Source organism: Lipophrys pholis, assembly GCF_963383615.2.
Source record: "Lipophrys pholis genome assembly, chromosome: 1".
Classification (NCBI taxonomy): Eukaryota; Metazoa; Chordata; class Actinopteri; order Blenniiformes; family Blenniidae; genus Lipophrys; species Lipophrys pholis.
This window is the reverse complement of record NC_137635.1, coordinates 17311971-17334482: the sequence shown is the minus strand read 5'-3', so window position 1 is coordinate 17334482 and position 22512 is coordinate 17311971. Positions and strand designations below refer to the sequence as shown.

At 42.1% G+C, this 22512-nt stretch overlaps 1 protein-coding gene across 1 annotated transcript; it reads left to right on the top strand.

The window, feature by feature from the left end:
- Positions 1 to 16: 16 nt before the first annotated feature.
- On the top strand, positions 17 to 6294 carry rab26 (RAB26, member RAS oncogene family; the record flags this gene model as incomplete). The annotated part of the gene is made up of 3 exons (XM_080481729.1): positions 17 to 478; positions 5998 to 6108; positions 6274 to 6294. Exons 1-3 carry the CDS (start codon positions 302 to 304, stop codon positions 6292 to 6294), a joined length of 309 nt encoding a protein of 102 aa, XP_080337855.1. The 5' UTR covers positions 17 to 301.
- Between the last annotated feature and the right edge of the window lie 16218 nt (positions 6295 to 22512).

Sequence of the window (22512 nt, the reverse complement as noted above, 5' to 3'; positions counted from 1 at the left end):
GAGAGAGAGAGAGAGGCAGGGAGAGAGAGAGGGAAGGAAAGAGCTGTTTACACAGACCTGCAGATTTATAGTCATCCAGCTTCACTCTCGGGACAACAGCTGCTTCTCTTTCCAGCCACTTCTCCTCTCTTCGATTCACGCTTTTACGCACAGCCATGATTTTGACGCACAGGTGAACGAACTTCTCTTCGCCCCAACGACCACAAGAAGGCAGGAAAATAGAAAAGAAAGAAAAAGAAAAGAAAGTGCCACTGAAAGCAAAGCATCTCCACACAGTCCTTCTCCTCCGATTAGGTCCAGCATGTCCAGGAAGAAGGCGCTGAAGGGGAAAGGCGGCTCCAAGAGCCCCAAGGCGTCTCCGAGCAGCGGGAGGACGGGGAAGGGGCTGGCCGCCGCCGCCGCTCCCTCCTCCGGACTGGTTTACCCGAGCAGACCGTCCATCAGCAACAGCGGGGAGTTTTACGACATCGCCTTCAAGGTGAGGTGAATCTTCCAACCTGCTCGAAGCAGCCACTAGAAACCAGCCTCGGCACGAGCCAGATGGTGCGAGAAGTACGCACACCATCCGCGATCATGTGTCTTTTCTTCCAACGTTTGGTGAAAAGTCTTTCTCATTAAATTTGCAGTAGTATTGAGGTGTCTTATCTAGATTGCATCTGCAGGAATGAAGTCAGATTTCAAGTAGGAAACAGTGTAGCTTTACTGCCCACATGGGGGTTTTTTTTCAAGCGATTTGCAACATATGGTGATCAGTTTTTGTCATGTAATTGATCAAAACGAGCAACAATGTTGGGTTTTATTCCAAAGATGGAAGTAACTTGACTACAAATACTCACACCAATGTGAAAAAAAGTTACATTTAAAGGCTTTCTTAAGCTTTTAGGTTTCTGAATTAGTTCAATGCGCACCATGTTGTTAGTGCGCAATGTTCTATCAATATTAAAATATTTGACATTTCTGCTGCCAAACTGAGAAAATCCCAGCTTTATATGGACATTTATTTACCATACGGTGTCTTTATATTAATTATTATTTTGTTACTCTCCTTCGGAGATTGACACATGTAATTACATGCCTGCCGTTGCCAATATAGTTCAAAAGAAACACGTATTCATTTTCTTAAAATGGTTTTCACAGAAGTGTTCTCGCATGCAATCAAGTCCAATTCAAGCAGTGCAGAAGAACTTGTACTTGACTACAATTCTGATGAAATGTTTGGGACTTGCAACATACATTTTCTTGAGAGATGTTAAGTATTAAGCTTGTTTTGATGTTGATTCTTAGATCAACTGTAACACCATTCTCATTGAGTCACACTAGAATTAACATATCTTTGTTTGAAATGATTCATTAATATATTCATTCTTTTGTGTGTATGCTATGAAATATCATTTTATTTAGGAAAAGAACAGTCATTACATCTAAAAACGCATCAATAAAATTCAAAGTTTAAATCGTAACATCAGCTGATAATTCATGTTAATGGTGTTTCAAATTTTGTTTTCTTACCCCACATCAACAAGGGCAGTTCAGTACAAAAAAAAAACCCCTGAATAATTGCCCATCTTCACCATGTGATTGAAAGTAGATTGACTCCTTTATGTAAATGACCAATCAGACTAGACTTGGACTAAACATTCTAGCTTGTTGCTGACTTTCAAGCTCGCCGCTTTCGACACTCTTTTCTGTATTTTACTGAATCAACTTGCACGATGACAACTTTTTCTCCCCTGCAGTTTTGTCCACACACAACGATCCGACTGACCAAGTTACATGTCGGTGCTATTTCTCGACGCATTCCGACCGTGACATGCGTCCAATTTTTTGTTGTTGTCATCTTTAAATAACTGAGTTTATTTTTCATGTCAGAATTTCGCAGAATATATGGAAGGATGGCAAAAGCTCACTTTTTTTCGTGACTGTAATTCTGGCACCCGCCACTAGGTGGGCTCTTGCCAAGGTTGCCCCCAGAAGGTTTCCTCCAGTGTGTAGTGCTAATCTTTTGGCTATGAGCACTGTTGCTATTTATGGAGCTGGCATTATGAGCTCCATCTTTTTAGATATTAGAGTGGGTTCAACATCCTTTCTGGGGCGGAGACAGGGTTCTGTGTATTTACATATTTTTATTTTTTTAATTGGATTAACATTTTGTCTTCATGAAATCGTGTGTACAACTCTTAAAATGCTCATTTAGCATCTCTCTCTTTACGGCTAAAAGTGCTGAAATGCTCCACCCTTCTCTTAACCCACATATACTAACTCCGCCAACCATCAACAAAACTGGGGGGGGGGTGTATTCTTGCGGTGGTGGTACAGCACCAGTACAGGCCCTGTTGTGATTGCATTTAGAGACAATTCAAGGAAAATGGGTTGGAAAACAAGTGTAAAGTGTAACCGAATAAGCATTTTTTTAATTTAATTTTTGCTCTCACATGCCCATCCTAAGTTGCAACGTAAATGAAATATTCAAGGAAAACTAATAACACGATGCGCAAAAATAAAAGGTTAATTTCAGGCTTATTTCCCCAAAGAAGCATTTTGCTTTACTCATGTTTGGCTCCCTGAACTCCACCAACATGTATGAAATTGTGTTCAATTTCCCACGTGTTTTTTTTTTTTTTTTTTTGAAGTTTGGGAATAAAAGCATTTAAGGGTTCCGGTTATTAAAGAGAACAACTGTCAGAAGTGTCTGACCTCCCTCGTTTCAATTTGTCAAACTGCAAGAATAGGAGCTTTTTAGGCAAAACTTCAGCGAGCTGGTTAAAGTCATTTTCTCGGCGGTTGTTTTTTGGTGAAATGAACGATCCAACCCTGCGAATTAACTCCATAGAAGACGTTTTCATTGTACAAGTTCCGGTCTTTGCATCGTCAGTCTCTATTTACTCAGTCCACCACCGTGTGAAGGATAAAGCAGAAACGGCACCGTGTTGTGGGTAAACATTCAGTTCTCCTCCACATGCTCTTTGCTGGAGGAACGTCGTCACTCTATGACTCATCAACCAAGCAGTGAAGTCACCGCTTCAGAAGCCGCGGCGTGCCTTTTGTCGGTGCGCCGTGGACTCGTTGTCAACCTCCTCTGTCAACCTTTGTCGAAGCAGACCAAACTTCGGCTTTCAAGAGTTTCAAATCGAAGAGACGGAAGTTCTCAGTGCCATAAATGGTCAAGGTGACTTTATTGTACTCGTAGGTACAGTATATTTATTTTCTGCAGTAGCTGGAGAGGGCATCCCACAATTCATACAGACACATTGCAGTTAAAACAGCATAGACATTGACCGGTACTCACCGACAGGATTAAGATCAAAGTAGATGAATACAACAACCTCTAAAATGCCCATGTAAAAACCTGTTAAAAGCAGGATACCAAGAAGACTGAAATTAGTTTCACTTGTATGAGGAAAGTGCTTTACATAGTTGGTCACATCCGTACACATTCTCACATATTGGGGGTTCGAATTATGAGACGTCTGCCGACTGAGAAGCGGCCAACTCCACCAAGAGCTGCCACATAAACTTAAAAGAAACTTTATTTCACGGCTTAAATTGGACTTTTAATTTGGGCAACACCTTTCTAGACTGTCGCTCATTGGCTCTGGATTCACATATAGACACAAACCAGTTGTAGGAGATGTTGAACAATACCGTCCTCGGATCAGTGCCATGCCTGTCTGAACCCACAGGAACCCTCAGGTTGGGCCTAAGGACTCTTTCACATCGGCACAGTCCTACCAGTTCACGTTCTCGGACAGACCGCTTCGTTTGTGCGAGTGGGAACGCTTCTCTACGCTCTGGTGCAGAACAAACAAGTGATCTCAGACTGATGGTCGACTCTCCATACATCCCAACAACAATCACGTTTTATTGTTTCTCCATGTCCGCTAAATGGGAGGGATTTCAGTTTTTGGTCCCGACCACTCGATGAACCAGATTCTCTTCTTCCGTGTGTCTTTTTTTTTCTCTCATTCCTTATCAGATATTGTTTGGGGCAAGGGTGCTCCAAACAAGCATCTGGAGCCTTTTGAGCAGCTATTAAGCAACATCCAGCGTCTTATGATAGGGATGCCATAAAATTGATTGTGGAGTTCATAAAGAAACACAATTTGGAGTCGAGAACCATCATTTAATGCCTGGAGTGTCTGTGTTTCACAAACCGAGGCTGCATATTAAATCACAGTTATTAACTCACCTGTGCCAAACAGCTCTTTGTGGGTTTGACCTCCAATTATCTGCTTTTTGTTTGTGGCGTGAGAGAGAGAGAGAAATAAACACAATCAACAATAAAGCAGTATGTTATAAGAATACAACTTGTGGATTCATATATATATATATATATATATATATATATATATATACTGTACACATCCACTTGGCAGAGCTGTGGTGTCAAATAGATAAATATATGTTGGTATCAAAGCTTTCTCCATATTAACCTCACATCTGCTGTTTGGAACAAAACCAAACTGCATGAAAACTCGTCCTTGTTTAAAAAGTGAACACACCATGTTGGACGCGTTGATACATCAGCTTTTGACAGGCAGCAGCAGTCAGTGAGTCTCCTTGTAATAAATGTGTGGCGAAGAAAAAGAGGGTTACAGCGACGTGACTTCACGTTAGGATGCGGCACGCCTCTTGTGATTTAAACACGCGTCAGCCAGTTGTGTTGCAGAAAGGACTCTGACTGCATGCAGCATTGGCTTAGCAGGTGAGTTTCAGCGTGAAAGTGGCATTAGATCGCAGATACAAGACCGCCACAACTTGTCTGACGTTTGTCCATTGGGGCAAAACAGTATATTCTTGAATCGATGTGGTATGCATGGCTCTGGACTAAGACTGGAGCTATTTAAATTGATCTTATCAGTTGTAATTGTTGTTAGTCAACCAAATGGTAATTTACTTTTGGATTAATTGCAGAAAATCAAGATGACGCATTTTAATAGTAACCCAGTAATCCAGATGAGTGAGTTTGATGTTTATGTTTTCTGATCGAATGAATTAGAAAAAAAAACAAAAAACCACAGACGCTGCACCATCCGTTGCATTAATTTTTAATGTCTCCTGCAGGTCTGATTAGCGGGTTTTGTACCGGGTTCTGCATCTCCTCATTCTGGCTGTTACATTGGCTTTACATTTCCTCGAGAAGTCTTTGTCCATACAAGTCAACAAGACAACATCATTGTTGTTTTTAGAACATTTTAGAAGACCTTACGATCTATTGGGGAAAGTCTGGTCAAGGGAAACTTATCTCGGTGCCTGAATTTCCATGTGATATATATCACGAGCAACTGCGATACTGCAAATAAAAGAAAATGTATCACTTTGGGAAAATTGTCCCTGAAAGTGGCATCCAAAAAACAGACATCGTTTTCAACACGTTGTGTAAAGTCTAAACTTTTCTACGTCTGAGGTTTTAAACTGTCATTTTATCGAAACGTTCAAGGACTTCACTTTTTTTTTTTTGGTTTCTGTGGGCTGAGTGATAAATAATGACTCAGCGCTGACACACGGCATCCGTAATTAAATCATTGAGACGGAGATGAAGAAGACTGACGATGACGATCTGCGCCGAGCATATGCCAATCCACGCTCCCGTCATGTGGGTGGCAGCAGGAAGTCATTTCTCAGTCCGGTTACCGAACGCTCCGGCAGCGGGTCCGACCGGCACCGCTGCTCCACTTTGACTTAGTTTAGAAAAGCAAAAACAACCCTGCGGTCGATTTAGTTCGATGAGCTTAAATATTACATTATGTTGCGGGGACACACAAATGAAACAAATAGTGAGTCAGAAGGAAGCAAACTGTAGGCTGTACTGCTCTGCCGAGCAGAAAAGCAGTTTCCTCTATTGATGGCGAGTAAGTTGCTTGAACCCCCCTGTGTATTTGGAGATAAGTTCTCGCCTGAACTTTTCCCTCTTTCCATTCCCTCAAATAACAGACACACCAACCCACACCGCTTTGAATGTTATCGGCCAATAAAATCCTTCCTCCCGCCCTCTGTCAGGTGATGCTGGTGGGGGATTCAGGTGTGGGGAAGACCTGCCTGCTGGTTCGTTTTAAAGATGGAGCCTTTCTAGCCGGCAGCTTCATCTCCACCGTGGGCATCGACTTCAGGGTAAGCTGCACGCAGATTCTCTTCTTTTTTCTTTTTTTTTTCTTTTTCTTTTTAAGAATCCGGCAGTATCGGGCATATTGTCCAGGGTTTTGTGTTTGTGTGCATCGCAGTATATTGCAATACTGAAAATTTATTGAGGTAAACTGAGACTTTGACTCCGAACAGTGTAAATTTGTGTCCGACTAAGAAGTACTTCTCTTCTTAGCCACTAGGTGTCAGTGTTGTGATCCAGCTTCAGCCATTTTTTCTTAAAGTCAAATCACAACCTCCTATATGGAAAAAAATATTACAAAACATTAATTAATTTCACATTTTCAGGATGTTTTAGTTGCGTTTCGTCAAAACTTGGAACAAACTAACTTGTCATAAACTGAACATTTACTTATCGGAATCATGTTTTTAGATCAGAGAGTTTACTTTTCTTATCAAGCCAAACCTAGTTTCTCATAGAAAAAAAAAGAAATAAAAGAAGTCAATCAGTCACAAATATCTAAATATTTCCCAATACATTACCAGGGTGAACCTCTGCAAGTTTGCATGCTGCAACTAAATGCAACTTTGAGAAAACTCTCCGACTCTTCGTGGAAACGGTGGGGAAAAATGCAACTTTTCACCCGACCATGCCGACTGATGAGGATGATCTTCTTGGCACATTTTCTTTGTACTTGCACCTCAAGCTGATCATGTTCATAGAGACGGTACAATCTCGTCTCTCGATCACAAAGAGTTCAATCATCACATCAGAGCAGCTGGTGTCAAATTTTTCATATTTTTTCTTTTTTTTCTTTCAATCCTACCAAAATGTCAATATATATTAAACCTACGACAGGTTTTCTACCACATTAATCCTAGTTTATGACTTCAGAATGATGGTTTTCTGTCACAGCGGAGACGTGTGGAGGTTAAATCACGGTGACGGTGTCGGTGCTACTTTTAAAGTGTTTTCGGCTGTTTTCAGCAGCTCAGCTGTGCTCTCCTCCAGGAGTCTGCTGACCTTCACCTGTAAAAGCACCACCTCCTTAAAGCCTGAACGCCTCCTCCAGGCTGTGAATTGATTACTGGGTGATGGAAGCAGTCAATGGGAGCTAGAGCCCCCCCCCCCCCCTCAAAAAAAATATTGGAACTTCAAGGCTTTAAAAGTGAAAGTGTTGGTCCTCTTAATTAAAAGTGAAATTTAAATTGAGTTTTGGTATTAATCTTTCTTTTGACTTCTTTGACGCGTAATGGTCGCTGCGACGTGCCCTGCTCTGTGTGCTGGGGGGGGGGGGGAGCCACAGCCACACGGCGCGGGAACAGAAGAAAAACAGTGAAATTGTCAGTGCCGCCGACTCGAAGCACTGACCTGTTTCACTCTTTTTACTCTCTTGATCCCTGTAACTGCAGAATCTGACACAGCCAGTTTGCAGGAAGCCTCCCCCCTCGAGGAGGCGTTCAGAGCCTCGGTTTCACCGACGCTGTCAGCCAGAGCAGCTTTTATTTTTTTATTTATTTATTTATTTTTTTCATTTTACCCGCTCATCAGAACAAGTGTAAGACAGTAGAACGACTTTGGATGGCAGGCGGAGACGTGTGCGAGCTGAGTGCGTCTCAGCGGGGTCTGCTGCGATGGGGATTAATTGACACTCTTTGCAGAGATGGGGAAACGTGCTGAGCTAACAGAAGCAGTTAAAGTATAAAACTCCTGGCTTCATTTCTGTTGTTTTGGCTTCTTTTTTTTCTTTTTTTTATATATAGCGTGAACATAGGAGGATTTCATGATGACGAGCCCTTCATGTCCCCCCCCCCCCCTCTCTGAAACAAATTTTGCTTCTTTACCCTTTAAAGTTGTTAAAATTTAACCCGTCGTCGAAACATGTGAAATGTACTGTATTTCTTTTAAAGAAAATGAATTGCCTGAAAAAGCAATGCAGTTATGAACAAACTGAAGACATAAGGAACTTGGTTGAACTGCATGTCATTATCGTTGAGCTCCAATGAGAATTGAAGGCGAAATCAGCCCCCGACTTTGTAACTTAATGCTTCTCCGAGTGAAACAACAGGACAGCGGTTCTTGGAAATGCAGCATCACACGGCCCCGATTGTGTTTCAAGACAGCGGCGTGGTCCATTCAGGCAACGGAGGTAAAAATAGATAAAAAGGTCTTTTATCTGCGTTTGTGGAAGAGAGATTGTGCGGTGGGCAGAATCGGTCATTATCAGTTCCCTAAACAAACCCAATAGAGCCCACCTCGAAAAAAAAGAACGGGGAAAAAAAAAAAAAAAAAGAAGCCTTTTATGTCATTGTTTGCCTGAAAAAAGCCGAGCTATGGTTGTAGAATGAGAATGCTTTGCGTGCTTCCACCCTCATTATCACTTGTTCGCATTGGAGCCGTCTGTCCTCCACATTATTGGGATGAATTCTTTATTGGGTCGTTCAGAGCCGTTCAAGCTTCACATCTTTTTTTTTCGTCAGTCAGTAATTTAGAATTTGTTTTTCTCCTGAGCGAATTCGGTCCAGGCCTGCATGTGGTGACTCCCGACACCGTCTGAAAAGGCTGTCACCTGTTGCTAATGGCCGCAGTGTTACGGTATTGTCTTTCTCATTCACAAGAGTACAATACTTTGGATTCTTGCTTAATGCCCATTACAAACGTAGAGCACAGTCTTCTTCATTGTGGCCACACATGTTTGTGAAAGTTTCTTACAATGACGACAGTGAGCCAAGTATAGTCGCGGTCAAGGTTTCATACTTATCAACAAGCTGAGAGCATGATAAACTTGAGCCCTTCTCTCCTCGTCTTGCAGATCTATTTTTAAAGTCTACGTCATCCTGTCGCAGATGTATTATTAGCAGCTTGAAAATCTGGGCCAAATACTGCAAGAAACTCACTTTGACGGTCCCTTCAAAGCTCTGTCAGCCTGAATCGTGAACACTTTGACACGCACGTCGCTCGGAAGCTTGGCAAAACTTTTTTTTTCGGTTGCTGCTAACAACAAAAACGAATGGCTCACTGGAGACAAACTATAACTAATCGATCGGCGCGACGCTCTACTGGCACCCGACCGTCATTCTGAAGGAAGCCATCTGCGTTTTTAGACTTCGTGAATGACTGTCGCATGACAAAGTAAAGCTCGGAAACAGTGAAATGGCGGTTTGGACGATAGTCTGTTGTTCTAGCTTTTAAAACCTTCAAGCCAAAATGGATCCTCGTTTCTAACTTTCTGTCCAATGAGGCCTTTTTCTTTTCCGGCTTCATCCCGCAATCCAAGAACAAGATGGATATGAGTTGTTGTGTAATCAGTCCAGGTTATACCCTGCTCCATGTTGGCTAAATTGGGTATAAAAGATAGATTCATGGATCTACTCGAGGTTTTCATCGATTTTCAACAAGTACCCCACACAGCCCTTCAAACATTGACTTGACTGCCCCCTTTCCAGCAAGATGAAATACACCACATGGGGAATGTTGCATCTCACCCATGCACGATAAACCCCGGCTACATTACCACTGTGGAGTTAATTAAAAGGGAGACCTAATTACACATGCCATTAACAAGATGCCTGCGCCTCACCCCGCCCACTTTGGATAAAGCTGTCAGCCTTGCGTTTGAAATGTTAGCTCAGAGCCCCACAGCGTGTTATCTCCAAGGACACATGGGTGATTTTTAGTGTCTTATGGCTTCACAAGACCCCAAAGACCACGGCTGTTTAAATATCTTTAATTGACTCCGTTCAGGCTCTTCAAGAGATGTAATTAATAATTGACAGGACGCCGTGGCTCTCACCCCCAGGCTTGATTTGAAATGAAGTTTCTTTCAAAGTTGCATATTGTGCTACTTTCAACGGTCACTTAGAAGTTAGAAATCAGAATGTGCTGTATTACTTTTACTTTCGATGAGTATGAGTACATTTATTTATTTTTTCCCCCCTCTGTACTGATTTTTATGAATTCAATTTAATAATATGATCATTTTACATTATTACATTACTGGCAGACGTTATTTGTTTCTCCAACTGTGTGCAACGTCCCATAAACAGCCATATAGAGTAACTCCACAACAGCAGCATGAGCAGTCCTCCCTCATCCTGCCATGCTTTGGTTATAAACATTGTTTTTGCCTGTATAATTTGGAACAAATTCCAAATAAATGTTGAAGGTTTTGTCCAGCTGGACGCTGGTGACGATGTAGAAAATACACAATATGTCCCCTTTAGTTTACATTGCTAACACTTCTATGTACTTCCTTCGTAAAAGGCTTTATTTACATGATAATAAAAAGTAGTTTCCAGGAATACTGAATTATATATAAGCAGGACTAAAAAAAAAAAAAAAAAAACCCACCAAGGTTGTTCATTCTCACTCAAGCCGAGCTTGTAAATGTTTCCATCACACACCTCTTTGAAAAGTGTATATAAAAGCATTTGCAGGGCTGAGAACACACAAAAGCAGGTAAACATGTTGTGATGTGCTGCTATGAAGCAAAAAGTTGATTTATTCTTGTGGTTTTGTCGGGAATGTGAAGCAATGTGACCTTTTCCATTCAAGATAATGAGCAATAGGAGTCAGCTCCCCGTCGGGGGGGGGGGCATACTCGGAGGAGGGAGCAGCCAGATTTCTTTCTGCTTTTTTTAAAAAAATTTTTTTATGTCTATTTATATTCCTCCTGCTCCCAAAAAAAGATGAGTCAGAAATCAAACTTCAAACGCCGCTCGCTCCTCCTCGTTCCCCTCTTCTTACTTTGAATTGCTGATGAGGTTTATGTTTCCACGGGTGGAGAGACGGCAGGCTGCGTTTCCCCGCCGCACCTCCTCCGTACTGTCTGTGATTAGTGTGCGTCTGCGCTTAATTGCGCGTGCTCCCGCTCATCTCCGTAGTGTGGCTTTCCTCTTCCTCCTCCTCCTCCTCCTCTTCGCCGCCCGTTCGCTCTGAAAAACGATGTGGCGCGGCAGTTGGAGCGCTTAATCATTAAACAGCACCGCGCTGGCACAGATGGCTTTCTCTCTGTGTGTGTGTGTGTGTGTGTGTGTGTGTGTGTGTGTGTGTGTGTGTGTGTGTGTGTGTGTGTGTGTGTGTGTGTGTGTGTGTGTGTGTGTGTGTGTGTGTGTGTGTGTGTGTGTGTGTGTGTGTGTGTGTGTGTGTGTGTGTGTGTGTGTGTGTGTGTGTGTGTGTGTGTGTGTGTGTGTGTGTGTGTGTGTGTGTGTGTGTGTGTGTGTGTGTGTGTGTGTGTGTGTGGGGCCAGCGACGGTGTGCTGGAGCATGACAGGAGGATAATGGTGACCACCCTCGCCGGCCTTTAAGAGCTAATTGCCATGTGACTCGGTTCTGCACATGTGCTCGTTTACATGCATCACCTCCGAGGTAGGAGGAGCTGTGGAAAACACGACTGAATGAAATCATGTCTCCTAACAACCGTTGTAGTTTAGGTGATGGAGTTCTGATCGTGTGTTGTGGCTGACACGACACACCAAATCAGCAACAACATTATGACCGCCTCCCCGGTAAAATTGTGTGGGTTTTGCTGACCCTCCAAGGAAATGGATTCAGACATAAAGATGTGCTACGGTATCGGCTATAAATGGTCAGATCGGTCAAAATTGCGTGTGACTCGATGAAGTCTGTTTTCCTTAAGTTGAAATTCTGCAAATGTGTTATGTACGTCATGCATTTGTCGTTTGGGTCAAACACGTCATCGTGTTTAAATGTCTGTTAGGATTCAGTGAAATACAGCAAATCATTCAGTTAATCGACTTTTATGAGCTCTGAAAATACAAAATTCTTCCGAATGAAAATGGCTTATTATGCCTGTGTTGGTAGAAGTTTTTAGCACCATGTGAAAACGGTTTGAGAAGCTCTTGGGGAAACGCGACGATTGAAACATCTGGTCAGAATAATTTTGTGTTTCTCCTCACTGGAAAGGATCAGGATCGTGAGTGCGTTCCATTTTTCAACAACAACAACAACAACAACAACAAAAAAGAGAGCGAGAGGGGTGTCGCTACCTCGCACAGGTGCTGAAGCTCCGTGACTTTATGAATTCATTTATGCAGTAACATCTCACAAAATGTCTCTTTCTGGGGGGGGGGACCTGCCATGCTACTTTTTCCCTACACTATACTTGCGTTTTGTAAGAAAATACTCCAACACAAAAACTCCAGGAAATATGTGGAATTTCACGCCCCTGCCATGTGAAAGCCACGCGACCACCTGTGACTCTGCAGCGTCACATCACCTTCCAAGTTATTTAGAGAGGAAGGTTGGAATCACAAACAGGAAGTGCCATTTGCCCTGAAACAACATGCCTTTATTGTTGCGTCACCGTAAGGTAAAATCCTGAATCAAGCCTCAGAGTTGCATTAGAGTTACTTCCACACCTGCCATTTCTAGTTCGACCCCCTTTGAATTGTGGATCCGAAGCACTTCGCTGCAGGTAGAGGGACAATAACAACAATGGCAAAATCCAGAGTGTCCTTCGTCTGTCCATAGGAATTGTCTGTGTACTCGCCATTGTTTATGTTTATAGCATGTTGTTCTCTGCGCGCATGTGTGTGTAGTTCTTATATATATATATATATATATATATATATATATATAACATTTCAATCGTTTTCGGCGTTGCGGCCATTTCTACTGGACATCGTTTTCAAGATGTTACTGTGTAAATGCAAAACTTTTCTGAAACAAAAGCACACAACTTGTTGTGTAAACAAGGCCCGAGCTATAGGGGCTAATGAGCTATGCTTAAGCAAGCCATCGCCATAAACTACCTTTGAGTTTTTTGGTGTCTCCATCTCATGAATACTTCATAGTTGTGTGGTGATCAGTTGTGTGGATACCAGCATCCGATGCATCAATATTTTTGCACATTTTTACACTAAATAGAATGCAAAATCATTACAGAATTGAAGAAACTGCATGTTTTTCCCGCCGTTGTTAATCTGTGCTTATACTTCATAGCTTCGTTAATCCGGCTGGTAGCCATTTAAACACATTAACCATGTGGGGGTGGTCAGTTGGGGCAGCGTTTAGAAAGATGCGTGGCCCAAGCTGCGACACATCGTAATAGAATTTTGAGCCGCACCAAACGAGCACCCTCGTCCGTTCTCATGGGGCTGAAGGCACACGAGGACAGTGTCCGTGATATCGCTCAACAAGAAAGTTGAGTCAACTTCTTGCAGAGATGCAGGCCCCATATGAATGACTCGCACACAGCCTCCAAACTTTTTTGATTGCACCTCATTTGCTTTATGATGCAAAACTGGAAGAGATTGCTGTTCCTCCAGAGCAAATGGAGCCTGGGATCTTAAAATTGATGTAGATCGCCGGTGATGGGAGGATTGCGAAGGCACGGGAGACAAAGACGATGCCTCCGTTGGAAGTTTGTTTCCGTGAGATTAGCGAGATGTGAGAGGATCAGTTGCCTGCTGTTGTCATCACCCGTAGCTTCTCCTTTGGCTCCAGTCGATGCTCGGTGGACAGTTGAAACTGTTGCATTGAGCTTGTGAGATTAAGCACGATTTACCAAGACTGGAAAGCAACAGTGTTCATGGGAGATGTGTTTAATTTTAGAACTGGCAGTGCTGTGAGAAAGAAGCAACATCTCCTGGCTACAATCTCACTAATTAAATCAGCTAATTTGATTTTTTCATTTTTTTAATATATTTTTTACCCCCTTCATTTTTGGAGGGGTATTGCTCCCTGCAGCCATAACTTGTCTTTTGCACTGAATTAAAAATAAGAGTGATTTTTGTTGCTGCATGTTTTGGTGCGCGTGTGCATTTTCCAGCAAAATGAAGCTTCTATGTGAGAACATGCTGCTCTTGCAGCGAAGGAGGACTGATAGTGATGATCACAGTCCCTCATTTGCCTGTCAGGCTCCCAGACGCCGTCCATTGATTTCTTTCTTCTTCTTTACCCCTCATGTGGCTGTGAATTTTAATCTCTCTGGTAAAGACTGAGAAATTAAAACCACAGGCAACTCATAGCATAAAAAAAAAAAAAAAAAAAAAAAATATGACATGATCTGGATGCTTGACAGTCCTTTTTGTGATTTCCCACTGACCACACAGGACAATTTTGGTTGCCGTGGTAACGATGCACAGGTACACCGAAGGCAGTTTTCAGTCCAGTATATGAAATGGGTGAAAGGCGGCATGCATTATGCATTCTCCGGCTCGGATACTCGCAAACCAACGTCCACATTGCCACACACACACACACACACACACACACACACACACACACACACACACTTCAGCCCTTTTAATTACTTATTGCACACTTAAGGACACATCTGTCCTTATCTAATATCGTTCACCTTGGATTTAAACAAACCATGGCCTTGCTGTACATGTAAGCTTATATAAGCTCAGATGTCTATAACCTCAGTTACGGAGAATCTCTTGATACAGTGGCACTTTTGTGTGGCACTTGATGAGTTCCCGTCAGTACTGTGAGTTTGATATATTCGTTCCTACAAAGCAGAGCTTTCAGGGATGATGGCGGCGTTCACTGTAACCTCATTTGAATATATCCTTCTATTGTATTTCCATAAAATGGAGTACGCGTGGGAAGGTTTCGGTCGGTGAGAATACTACTTGATATGCAGTCCTGTGCAAAAGGTTCAGGAGCTCCTCTTTAGAGGCGTGCGTTTATCCCAAAGTCCTGCAAAAGTTTTTGTCGATTCAAGAAGCATTTCCAGGTTTGGTTTCAGTCGACTCGTTCTACAGATCAAAGCACAGTTCAAGACCGCTTAGAAAACCAACGCATAGATAGGCGTGTAAATACCAATGAAGCTGAACCACACTTACACCCACTTTCAAGTTTAGTCAACCAAACAACAAGCAACATTGCTAATGACCTAATGGCCTCTGCAACAACAGAGAAAGGATTTATCGCATCTTTAATACCCAGAGATTTGCAATTGGTTCACAGAGGAACTCGGCGTCTCCTCATATGGACGTAGAACCAAAGAGTTTAATTGAATTTCTTTTCATTCAAAAATAATAATGAAAAGATTCCATTTTGTGGACACAAAAATATTTAAGAAAATAGGAGCAATGTATGATAATAAAAAAAAATAATAAATAAATAATAAAAAAAAAACTTTCAAAATGCATGAGAAGAAAATGCAACTTGCGTTTTTACCAAAACTTTCATTAAAAACAATCAAACTTTCAAAATCAGGGCTCACGCCATGTCCTCAGAATTCATCTCGGGCCAATTCTTCAACAATAAAAATGATATAAAGGCATCTTTTGGGACATACGGTGGGTTAAAATTGATTATTGACTTTTGCGTGACGTCAAATCTTCTTATTTACAAAACAACATTTGATGGTTTGGTTGAATGACATGATAATAAACACCAGGATGAAAACGACGGAGTAGATCGAAGGTAAATGGATCATCACCGTCATAACTGTCAGACGCTTCCTCGCCAGTCTGCAGCATCGCAGTCTGCTCTCCTCCTGCAGCGTCGGCTGAAAATAAGCCGTATGTAGATGAACTCTGCCATTCATGAATAAGCGAAATGATGAAGCGCTCTCAAATGCAAATAAGCCACGACGGGACGGCGGCATCAGAAAACGGTGCAAAGCCAAATTTTTGTTTTGGTCCTCTTATATAACGCACTCTTCCTCTTCACTCTAATCCTGAAGGTTTTCACGGCCTTTTTTTTTTTTTTTTTTTTTTTGATGTCATCCCTATAAAGTGTCTTTTCTCTGGGTTTGAATTTTGGACACAAACTGAAGACGTAGGTACAGATAAGCAGTGACGTCCAGCTGGTCAGTCTGTCGGGCTTCACCTTTCCTTTTTTCCCTTCTGCGTCATTGCCTCTTCGAGTGCAGGTTGGGTTCCCAGGAGACGGTTGTTATGGACCGGGAACAACAAAGCACCGAAATGAACGGGTGATAACTGCTCTCGAGGACGGCAGGTGGCTTCTTCAGACCCCGTCGGGGTCAACGGAGGTTGTCACCCGGACACGTCGGAGCTCAACCACACGCTTGTGGCGACACATTCACAATCTTTTGCCACGTTTGGGAAACCAAAGCTTAATTTTCACACTCTTCAGGCACAAAGGTTCTTACAACATACCTTTGACATATTTTACCTCCACCAGCTACGTCACACTTTATGATATAAATGCTTTTATTTCCCTATAAGAACTCCAATTCTGGCCCCCAGGTTATTGGTGTCATTTATTATTAGAAATTCTGCAGCGAGCAGGTGGAGTTCCGAAATCGCTTTTTCCCCAGACTCGGAGAGAGCTGCATTATCTGCAACTTCCTCCAACGTGAGGAAGCAGTTCAGTTTGTGTGCCGGTGTCAGTGAACGAGTGCGAGATGGATGGACGGATTAGGGTGTAAACCAAACGGCTTCATCTCAAGCTGTGAGGGAGGAATCTCTCCGCAATTTGTCACGCTTATGAGAAATCACAATGCAGCTGCAGTCACTTCTAGTCCCTCCATATGGATCCGTGTCGCGTCTAAATTTATCGCCGAGTGTCACCCGAGCGCAACTTTACACAACGCCGCTCGCATTTGGTCCCGGCAAATGGTGTTCGCGCCGGCAGTAGAAATTCTCACATATTGAGGAAAACACTTCCAGACTGCTTGAAACAGTGTGGGATTTCTTGGCTTTTTCCGAAACGCCACCAGTGAGTAAACTGTAAGAAATCACAAGCAAAAGTCGGGTTTGTAAATCATCTCACAGAGAAATTGATCTTAGATTGTGAAGAAATGGCAAGGGACCGCAGAGAATGAGGCATCCGCATACTGATTATTACCTCAGTACATAAAAGATTTGACTGAAAAGACACGATAAGGAGAATTCATTCTCTATACCTGCTTTTTTTTTTTTTCAAACATGGTTGATGCGGGTCTGAAGCCTCTCCCAGCAGGCAGGTTCTAGTTTGAAACAAGCGTTTCCACGGAGATGGAACGTTTTTGAAAAGTTCCACTCTGAGAGCCGAACTGACTAGTTCTGTCCAGTGTTTCAAGTGGGTTTTGTCAAGGTACCTCTTATGATGCAAGGAAATCCATCTGTTCGTCTTGTACACAGCTTTGTTATTGTGAAATACATCATTGTTCAGGTATTTAATTGTCTGTAAACCACACATAGGTGTAATTAGGTTTGTCGATCCGTCTCTTTTTGCCCTACGATGGGTTGGTAGCCTGTCAAAGGTGAAAGCATTCTTATGAGGAATGTCAGGATTAGATATAGAATACACTTGGACTCACATTTGATCCCTGTAATTTGAACTCCCACGCTCATCACGCCTCACCACCCAATCTTTTATCTAATTAGTCACTGCGGTGCGGTGAAGCTTATCCAAACTGATTATGGGCAAAGGCTACTAGTAATTCTAGAGGCCCAATTGGGGCCTCAAACCCGGTGCCATCTTGCTTAGAGGTGAGAGTGCAAACCAACAAACTACTATGCAGGTCATCAAGCCTGCCAGAATGAAGCCAAGTCCTTTGAGACTTGGAGCCTGTCCACATGAAAACGCCATTTCATGTAAACGCATTTTTGGCTGATCGTCTACACCGGGTGTGTCTGTGTGTGTGTCACAATGAATAACAAAATTCTAAAACGCTGGCTCGGCTGTGAGGTATAGACGGACAAGGCACACATCTGCAGAAAACGATGATGTCATCGCCCCCTCTCCCCCCCCCCACCGCGGTGTCAGAAGCTACTGATACGAGTCGGTATGATAAAGTGATATGTTGGATTTGTCGAGTACCTGGAGGAGCAGGAGCCTAGACATATATAACTCTGAGTCTGTGAGCAGGAGTCAACTTCTATATTTCTATGTTCTCCATGTCTTCTTCTGCATTTTTTTGTGTATTTGGTGAGTCACCCCTAAAGGCCTGGCATATGTACTACATGCCCTTAGGCTTCGTGTTGAGCCGTGTTCACAGTGACGTGTGAATGGATTATTTATTTATTTATTTTTTTTTTTTTGAGAACACCGAGGAGAAAGAAGATTGTTTTCTGCCCGTGCGGACGGGGCCTTTTTTCAAATGTACTTCACTAGAAAGACTGGGACACATGGTGCAGCATATTATTGCAAAAAACGTAAACCTTAATCTGTCATGTTCGATCTGAACATCGGTGGAAAATTCCCATCAGTCACACTATAATTTGTATTAATTTGCACGTCCACAATGGCCATAAAGAAGAAAAAGCTTTGTTTCATTTGCTTGTTGGCTTTGTGAAGCGGCAGTTTGAAATTTTCTTGTCTTCCGAAGACCAAGTTTTCTTCACAAGAACTCAACTGAAAAAAAATCTTGACTTTAATTAACTTTCAGAACTCAAGCTTTTGAGGATCTTCAGTCAACCCCGGAATGCGCAAATTAGCATATGAAGATTAAACACAACACTGGCAGGTTTGTTCGGAGGGGTATGCATATAGCGATCATGCATATTCAGAGACTGGTAGAAGCAGATGTTTCTGGTTTTCAAGTTGAGTGTCGTGAATCAGCGATCCCCTGGTTCAGAGGTTTTATTGTATCTCATTCGGAACACCCACAAACTTCATCCAGTCATATTTATTTCATAATTTCTTTGAACAGCACTTTTTCTAACAATGTTGCAGTTTACAGCCATTCCAATTTAGTGGTTATGATGTCACATATACAAAAGATGAGAGTCCGAGGAGTCGGATATCTGTGGGAAAAGAGTACTAAAGAGCTTTACTGGCGAATACGCTGTCACTTTTTGTCACTGTGCGTCACCCCTGGTTGACCAACCTTTATCCATCAATCTGAGTGGTCTTCAGGTCACATCCCAGATCAATACGTCAGCGATTCGACAAACTCTTGGGTCATTTGAAGCCAATGTAAGTGTTTATATAGAAATTCATTCATACCGAGGCCCCATTTACATAGCAGCATTTTGAAAAGGCACCATTTTTGTGTTTTTGTGTAAGAAAAGTTTTGCGTCTACAGAGCAATGTTTTGAAAACAATGTGCATTTACATCGTAGGACGTTTGAAAAGAATGTAATTAGTATGCCAGGACACGAGTTAAGTGTATTCATCTGGAATCATATTGTCATCACGATACTCGACAACATTACCTTGTTTTAATCTAAGGTTAACCTGGTATTGTGCGGCAGGGGGTTTTGAAAGGACGTCAAATGAGCAGGGTAATATGTAAATAACACAAGTGTATGTGTGTGTGTTGTTCGTCTCGCTCCATCTCATGTCATAGATCAAGCCTCCACCTTATAAATTGTTATTATTAAAGTGGTGGAGGGACAAGATGGTGCCAGGGTGATCAATTCATGTTCCCTCGAGGCAGAATAAAGTGAGAATGAAGGAGTTGCCTCTTCGCTTCGGTGTTCTGGCCATAATGAATCAACCCCAATCCCCAAACAGTGATGTTCACAAATCATAGTGGCGTACGAGTTTTCGCTGAAGGCCACAGCAGGGTCGTAATTTTTACTAATCTTAATTTTCATTGGCGGAATGCAGCGCAAAAACCCGGAAAACTACTGAAATACTTGTTTGTTCAGGGTTTTGAGCAGCATGAGTGTTAGTGCATGTAGGCAGCTCAGAAGGTTTTTCCATTTTTCAGAGGATCAAAATATATCAAATTTAACTATGTCTAACTATGTTCATCTTTATAATTAACTATATCCGCAACATTAATAATAAACTGCTCTTTGTTGGTTTCTGAGTTCAATGCTGAGTTCATTGCACTTTTTTGTAAATATGTATCAATATTGAGGGCCGTAAGCAATAGGTCTCCAGGATTTATGTGTATTTGTTGCCAGTATTTAATTTCATTCAGTTCTCAGCAACAAAATATATGTTCATGTGCAAGTCTGTAACAGGATATTTTTACTTTAGACCAAAGTACATCTTCCATTTAAATGAGCCAGCCGCTGGCAACTCAGTTGTTATTGCATTTTATTGTACCTTTTTGGACAAATATCAAAATTTTGTATTACATTTTAGGAGACTCCTTGAATATTTATGAGAATAAATGAATCACTATCAACTTTTTTCTCACTTCTTAACTTTTTGAGTTTGTAAAAATGCTATTTTAGGGCATTACTATGTAATAAAATCAGCTTTAAAGTGTCAAACTGACTAAATTCAGTCTTGATTTCAGAATGAATTGCTGAATTCAATTAAATCTAATACAATTCTTAAATTCTCAAGAACATTTACCATTCACAAAAATTAAGTTGAACAATTTGCTGGGTTTTATCGATGTGACATACTAGACATAGTATATACACAGTGGACATGCTCAGTTTTTATAAAGTATTTTTCAAACCACATTATAGGTACTTAGTCAAAGCAAAGGAGCAACAAGTTTTTATAACTATGTTTGGAATGAAACAAATGTCAAATCTTTTATAACCTTTCAACAATTCCGTCACATGTTTATTGACTATTTTATACCGTTAACTTGCCAGAGATGTGTTACAATGAGAACGTTTCTAAGTACCACCTGCCTGATAATGGGTTAAAACAGCCTTGACATCCTCCCATTCATTCACCCGGGGTCTTCTGGAGGTTATGGTGCTGCAATAACAGCGACAGGGAGCAGGAAATAGCTTATTTTGCAGTGTTTGAAGTGCGGCTGACGCTGATTTCACGAAGGAGGACGCCAAACACGAACGATGACAGGAAAATGAAACATTTCTGCACCATTTCCTCACACCCGGTGCTCTTTTCTGTACAATTACATGATGATGACTGTGTGGTATCATCACCCGTCACATCGTAACAGCCAACTTGTATTTTATCAGCAAATAGTAAACTTTCAGTAAGGTAACGGCAGCGTGTAAATATGTGCAGACCGAGCACACGGGGAAGATATTTGATCTGAACAACAAGAACTGAAGCTGAAAGCTCTGACAAGCACATCAACATCCTGCTGAAAATAGTTTGCTCTGTGTTGGAGCTTTTCTATTTTGAGGCTAATACAACCGGGATCTGTCTCTCATTGCTCCGTGGCTATAGCAACACCCCATGTACCCTTTAATTTGTGTTTCACTTATGGATGATACATCTGGAAAAGAGTCTTGATGTAGCTTTATCAAATGTATTGGGGAAAGATAATGACATGCCACAGCATGCATTTATCCTGGAAATACAGCCAGTCAGACTTTAGGTGAAAATACATCAGTTGCACAACTTAAAAGGGAGTAAATCTCAGATTTTAAGCCAGTTAATTATGTTCCAGCTGAGTGAAACAAAAGGTATTATATTGGTCTAGTATAACTGGATGGAACCAAACTGGAATAATGCAGTGTTTATTACTGAAACCAAGGCAAGTGGGAATTGAAGGTATCATAACTCAAACAGCTATATTTTTTGAACAAACAACATGGTTTTAGTGTATTTACAATTTCTTTTATGACTATGATATGCATTATCATGTTGGACTTAGGGATGGGGCCGATCCGGTATCGGTATCGAGCCGCAGAGTAATGAGTCAGGAAATCTGCTCCTTCTCTAAAAACATAGTCGCGATTGAAGAACTGGCTCTAGGAAAATGAACAAAACTGCATCGGATACAAAAATCACGCAGTTGATCAAACACAAAGTGTTTGTGCGGGCGCTGGCTATGCAATGGCTTCTCCTTCATCCCAGAGCAACAGTGCACCACTGAGCCAGGACAGTGACTGATGAACGAGAGGAGGGACGCTGTGGGGGGTTTGCAGTGCGTTACACACACAGAAACATGTACACCCACTGTGTACACACTAAAGAATCCAACCAGCTGCGTGACTGCACACACAAAATGAAGATTCCTGACGCAACGAGGCCTCGTTTCCATCTTGTTGCTTTGTATTTTCACTTCTTTCAATCACCAGGCTGTAATCTCTAACTCCCTCTTTCTCTTTCCGACCATTCCTCGCCCCATCCGCCACCGCCATGAAAAATGCCAGCACAACTCGGTAATCAAGATAATCAAAGTCCGGTTCCCTTGAAAACAAAGGCAGGAGGAAGTAACGGCAAGACGTGAAACTAATTTACTCTCCAGCTTTTGATTAACGTCTCCCCTCCTACACCTACAAGCCGAGGAGCGCGTCTCGAAAACGGCAGCCTTCAGGAGAGCGCCCTCGTCTTCGTCAGACGGCAGAGATACACAGTGGCTATTCATCAAGCTGTCGTCCTCTACTTCCTTTTGCTCAACGATAATCAAAGCCTCATCAAACTGCTGCAGAATCACGTGTTGGGGGAGGCTCGCCGGATCCTCCGAAAAGGAGCTTGCAAACTGTCGTTTAAAATGCAACGATAACACTCGGTCAGATGCAAAAGTTTCAAAGCCTTGCAGGACTTATTTGGGAGAACTAATAGGATTTCCACCCTATTGTTTGGATAATTCTATTACATCGGGGGCACGGATTGAGCGGTTTATAAGGCATTACATGCTGCACACTTTAAATAAGAGTTTTGGCGGA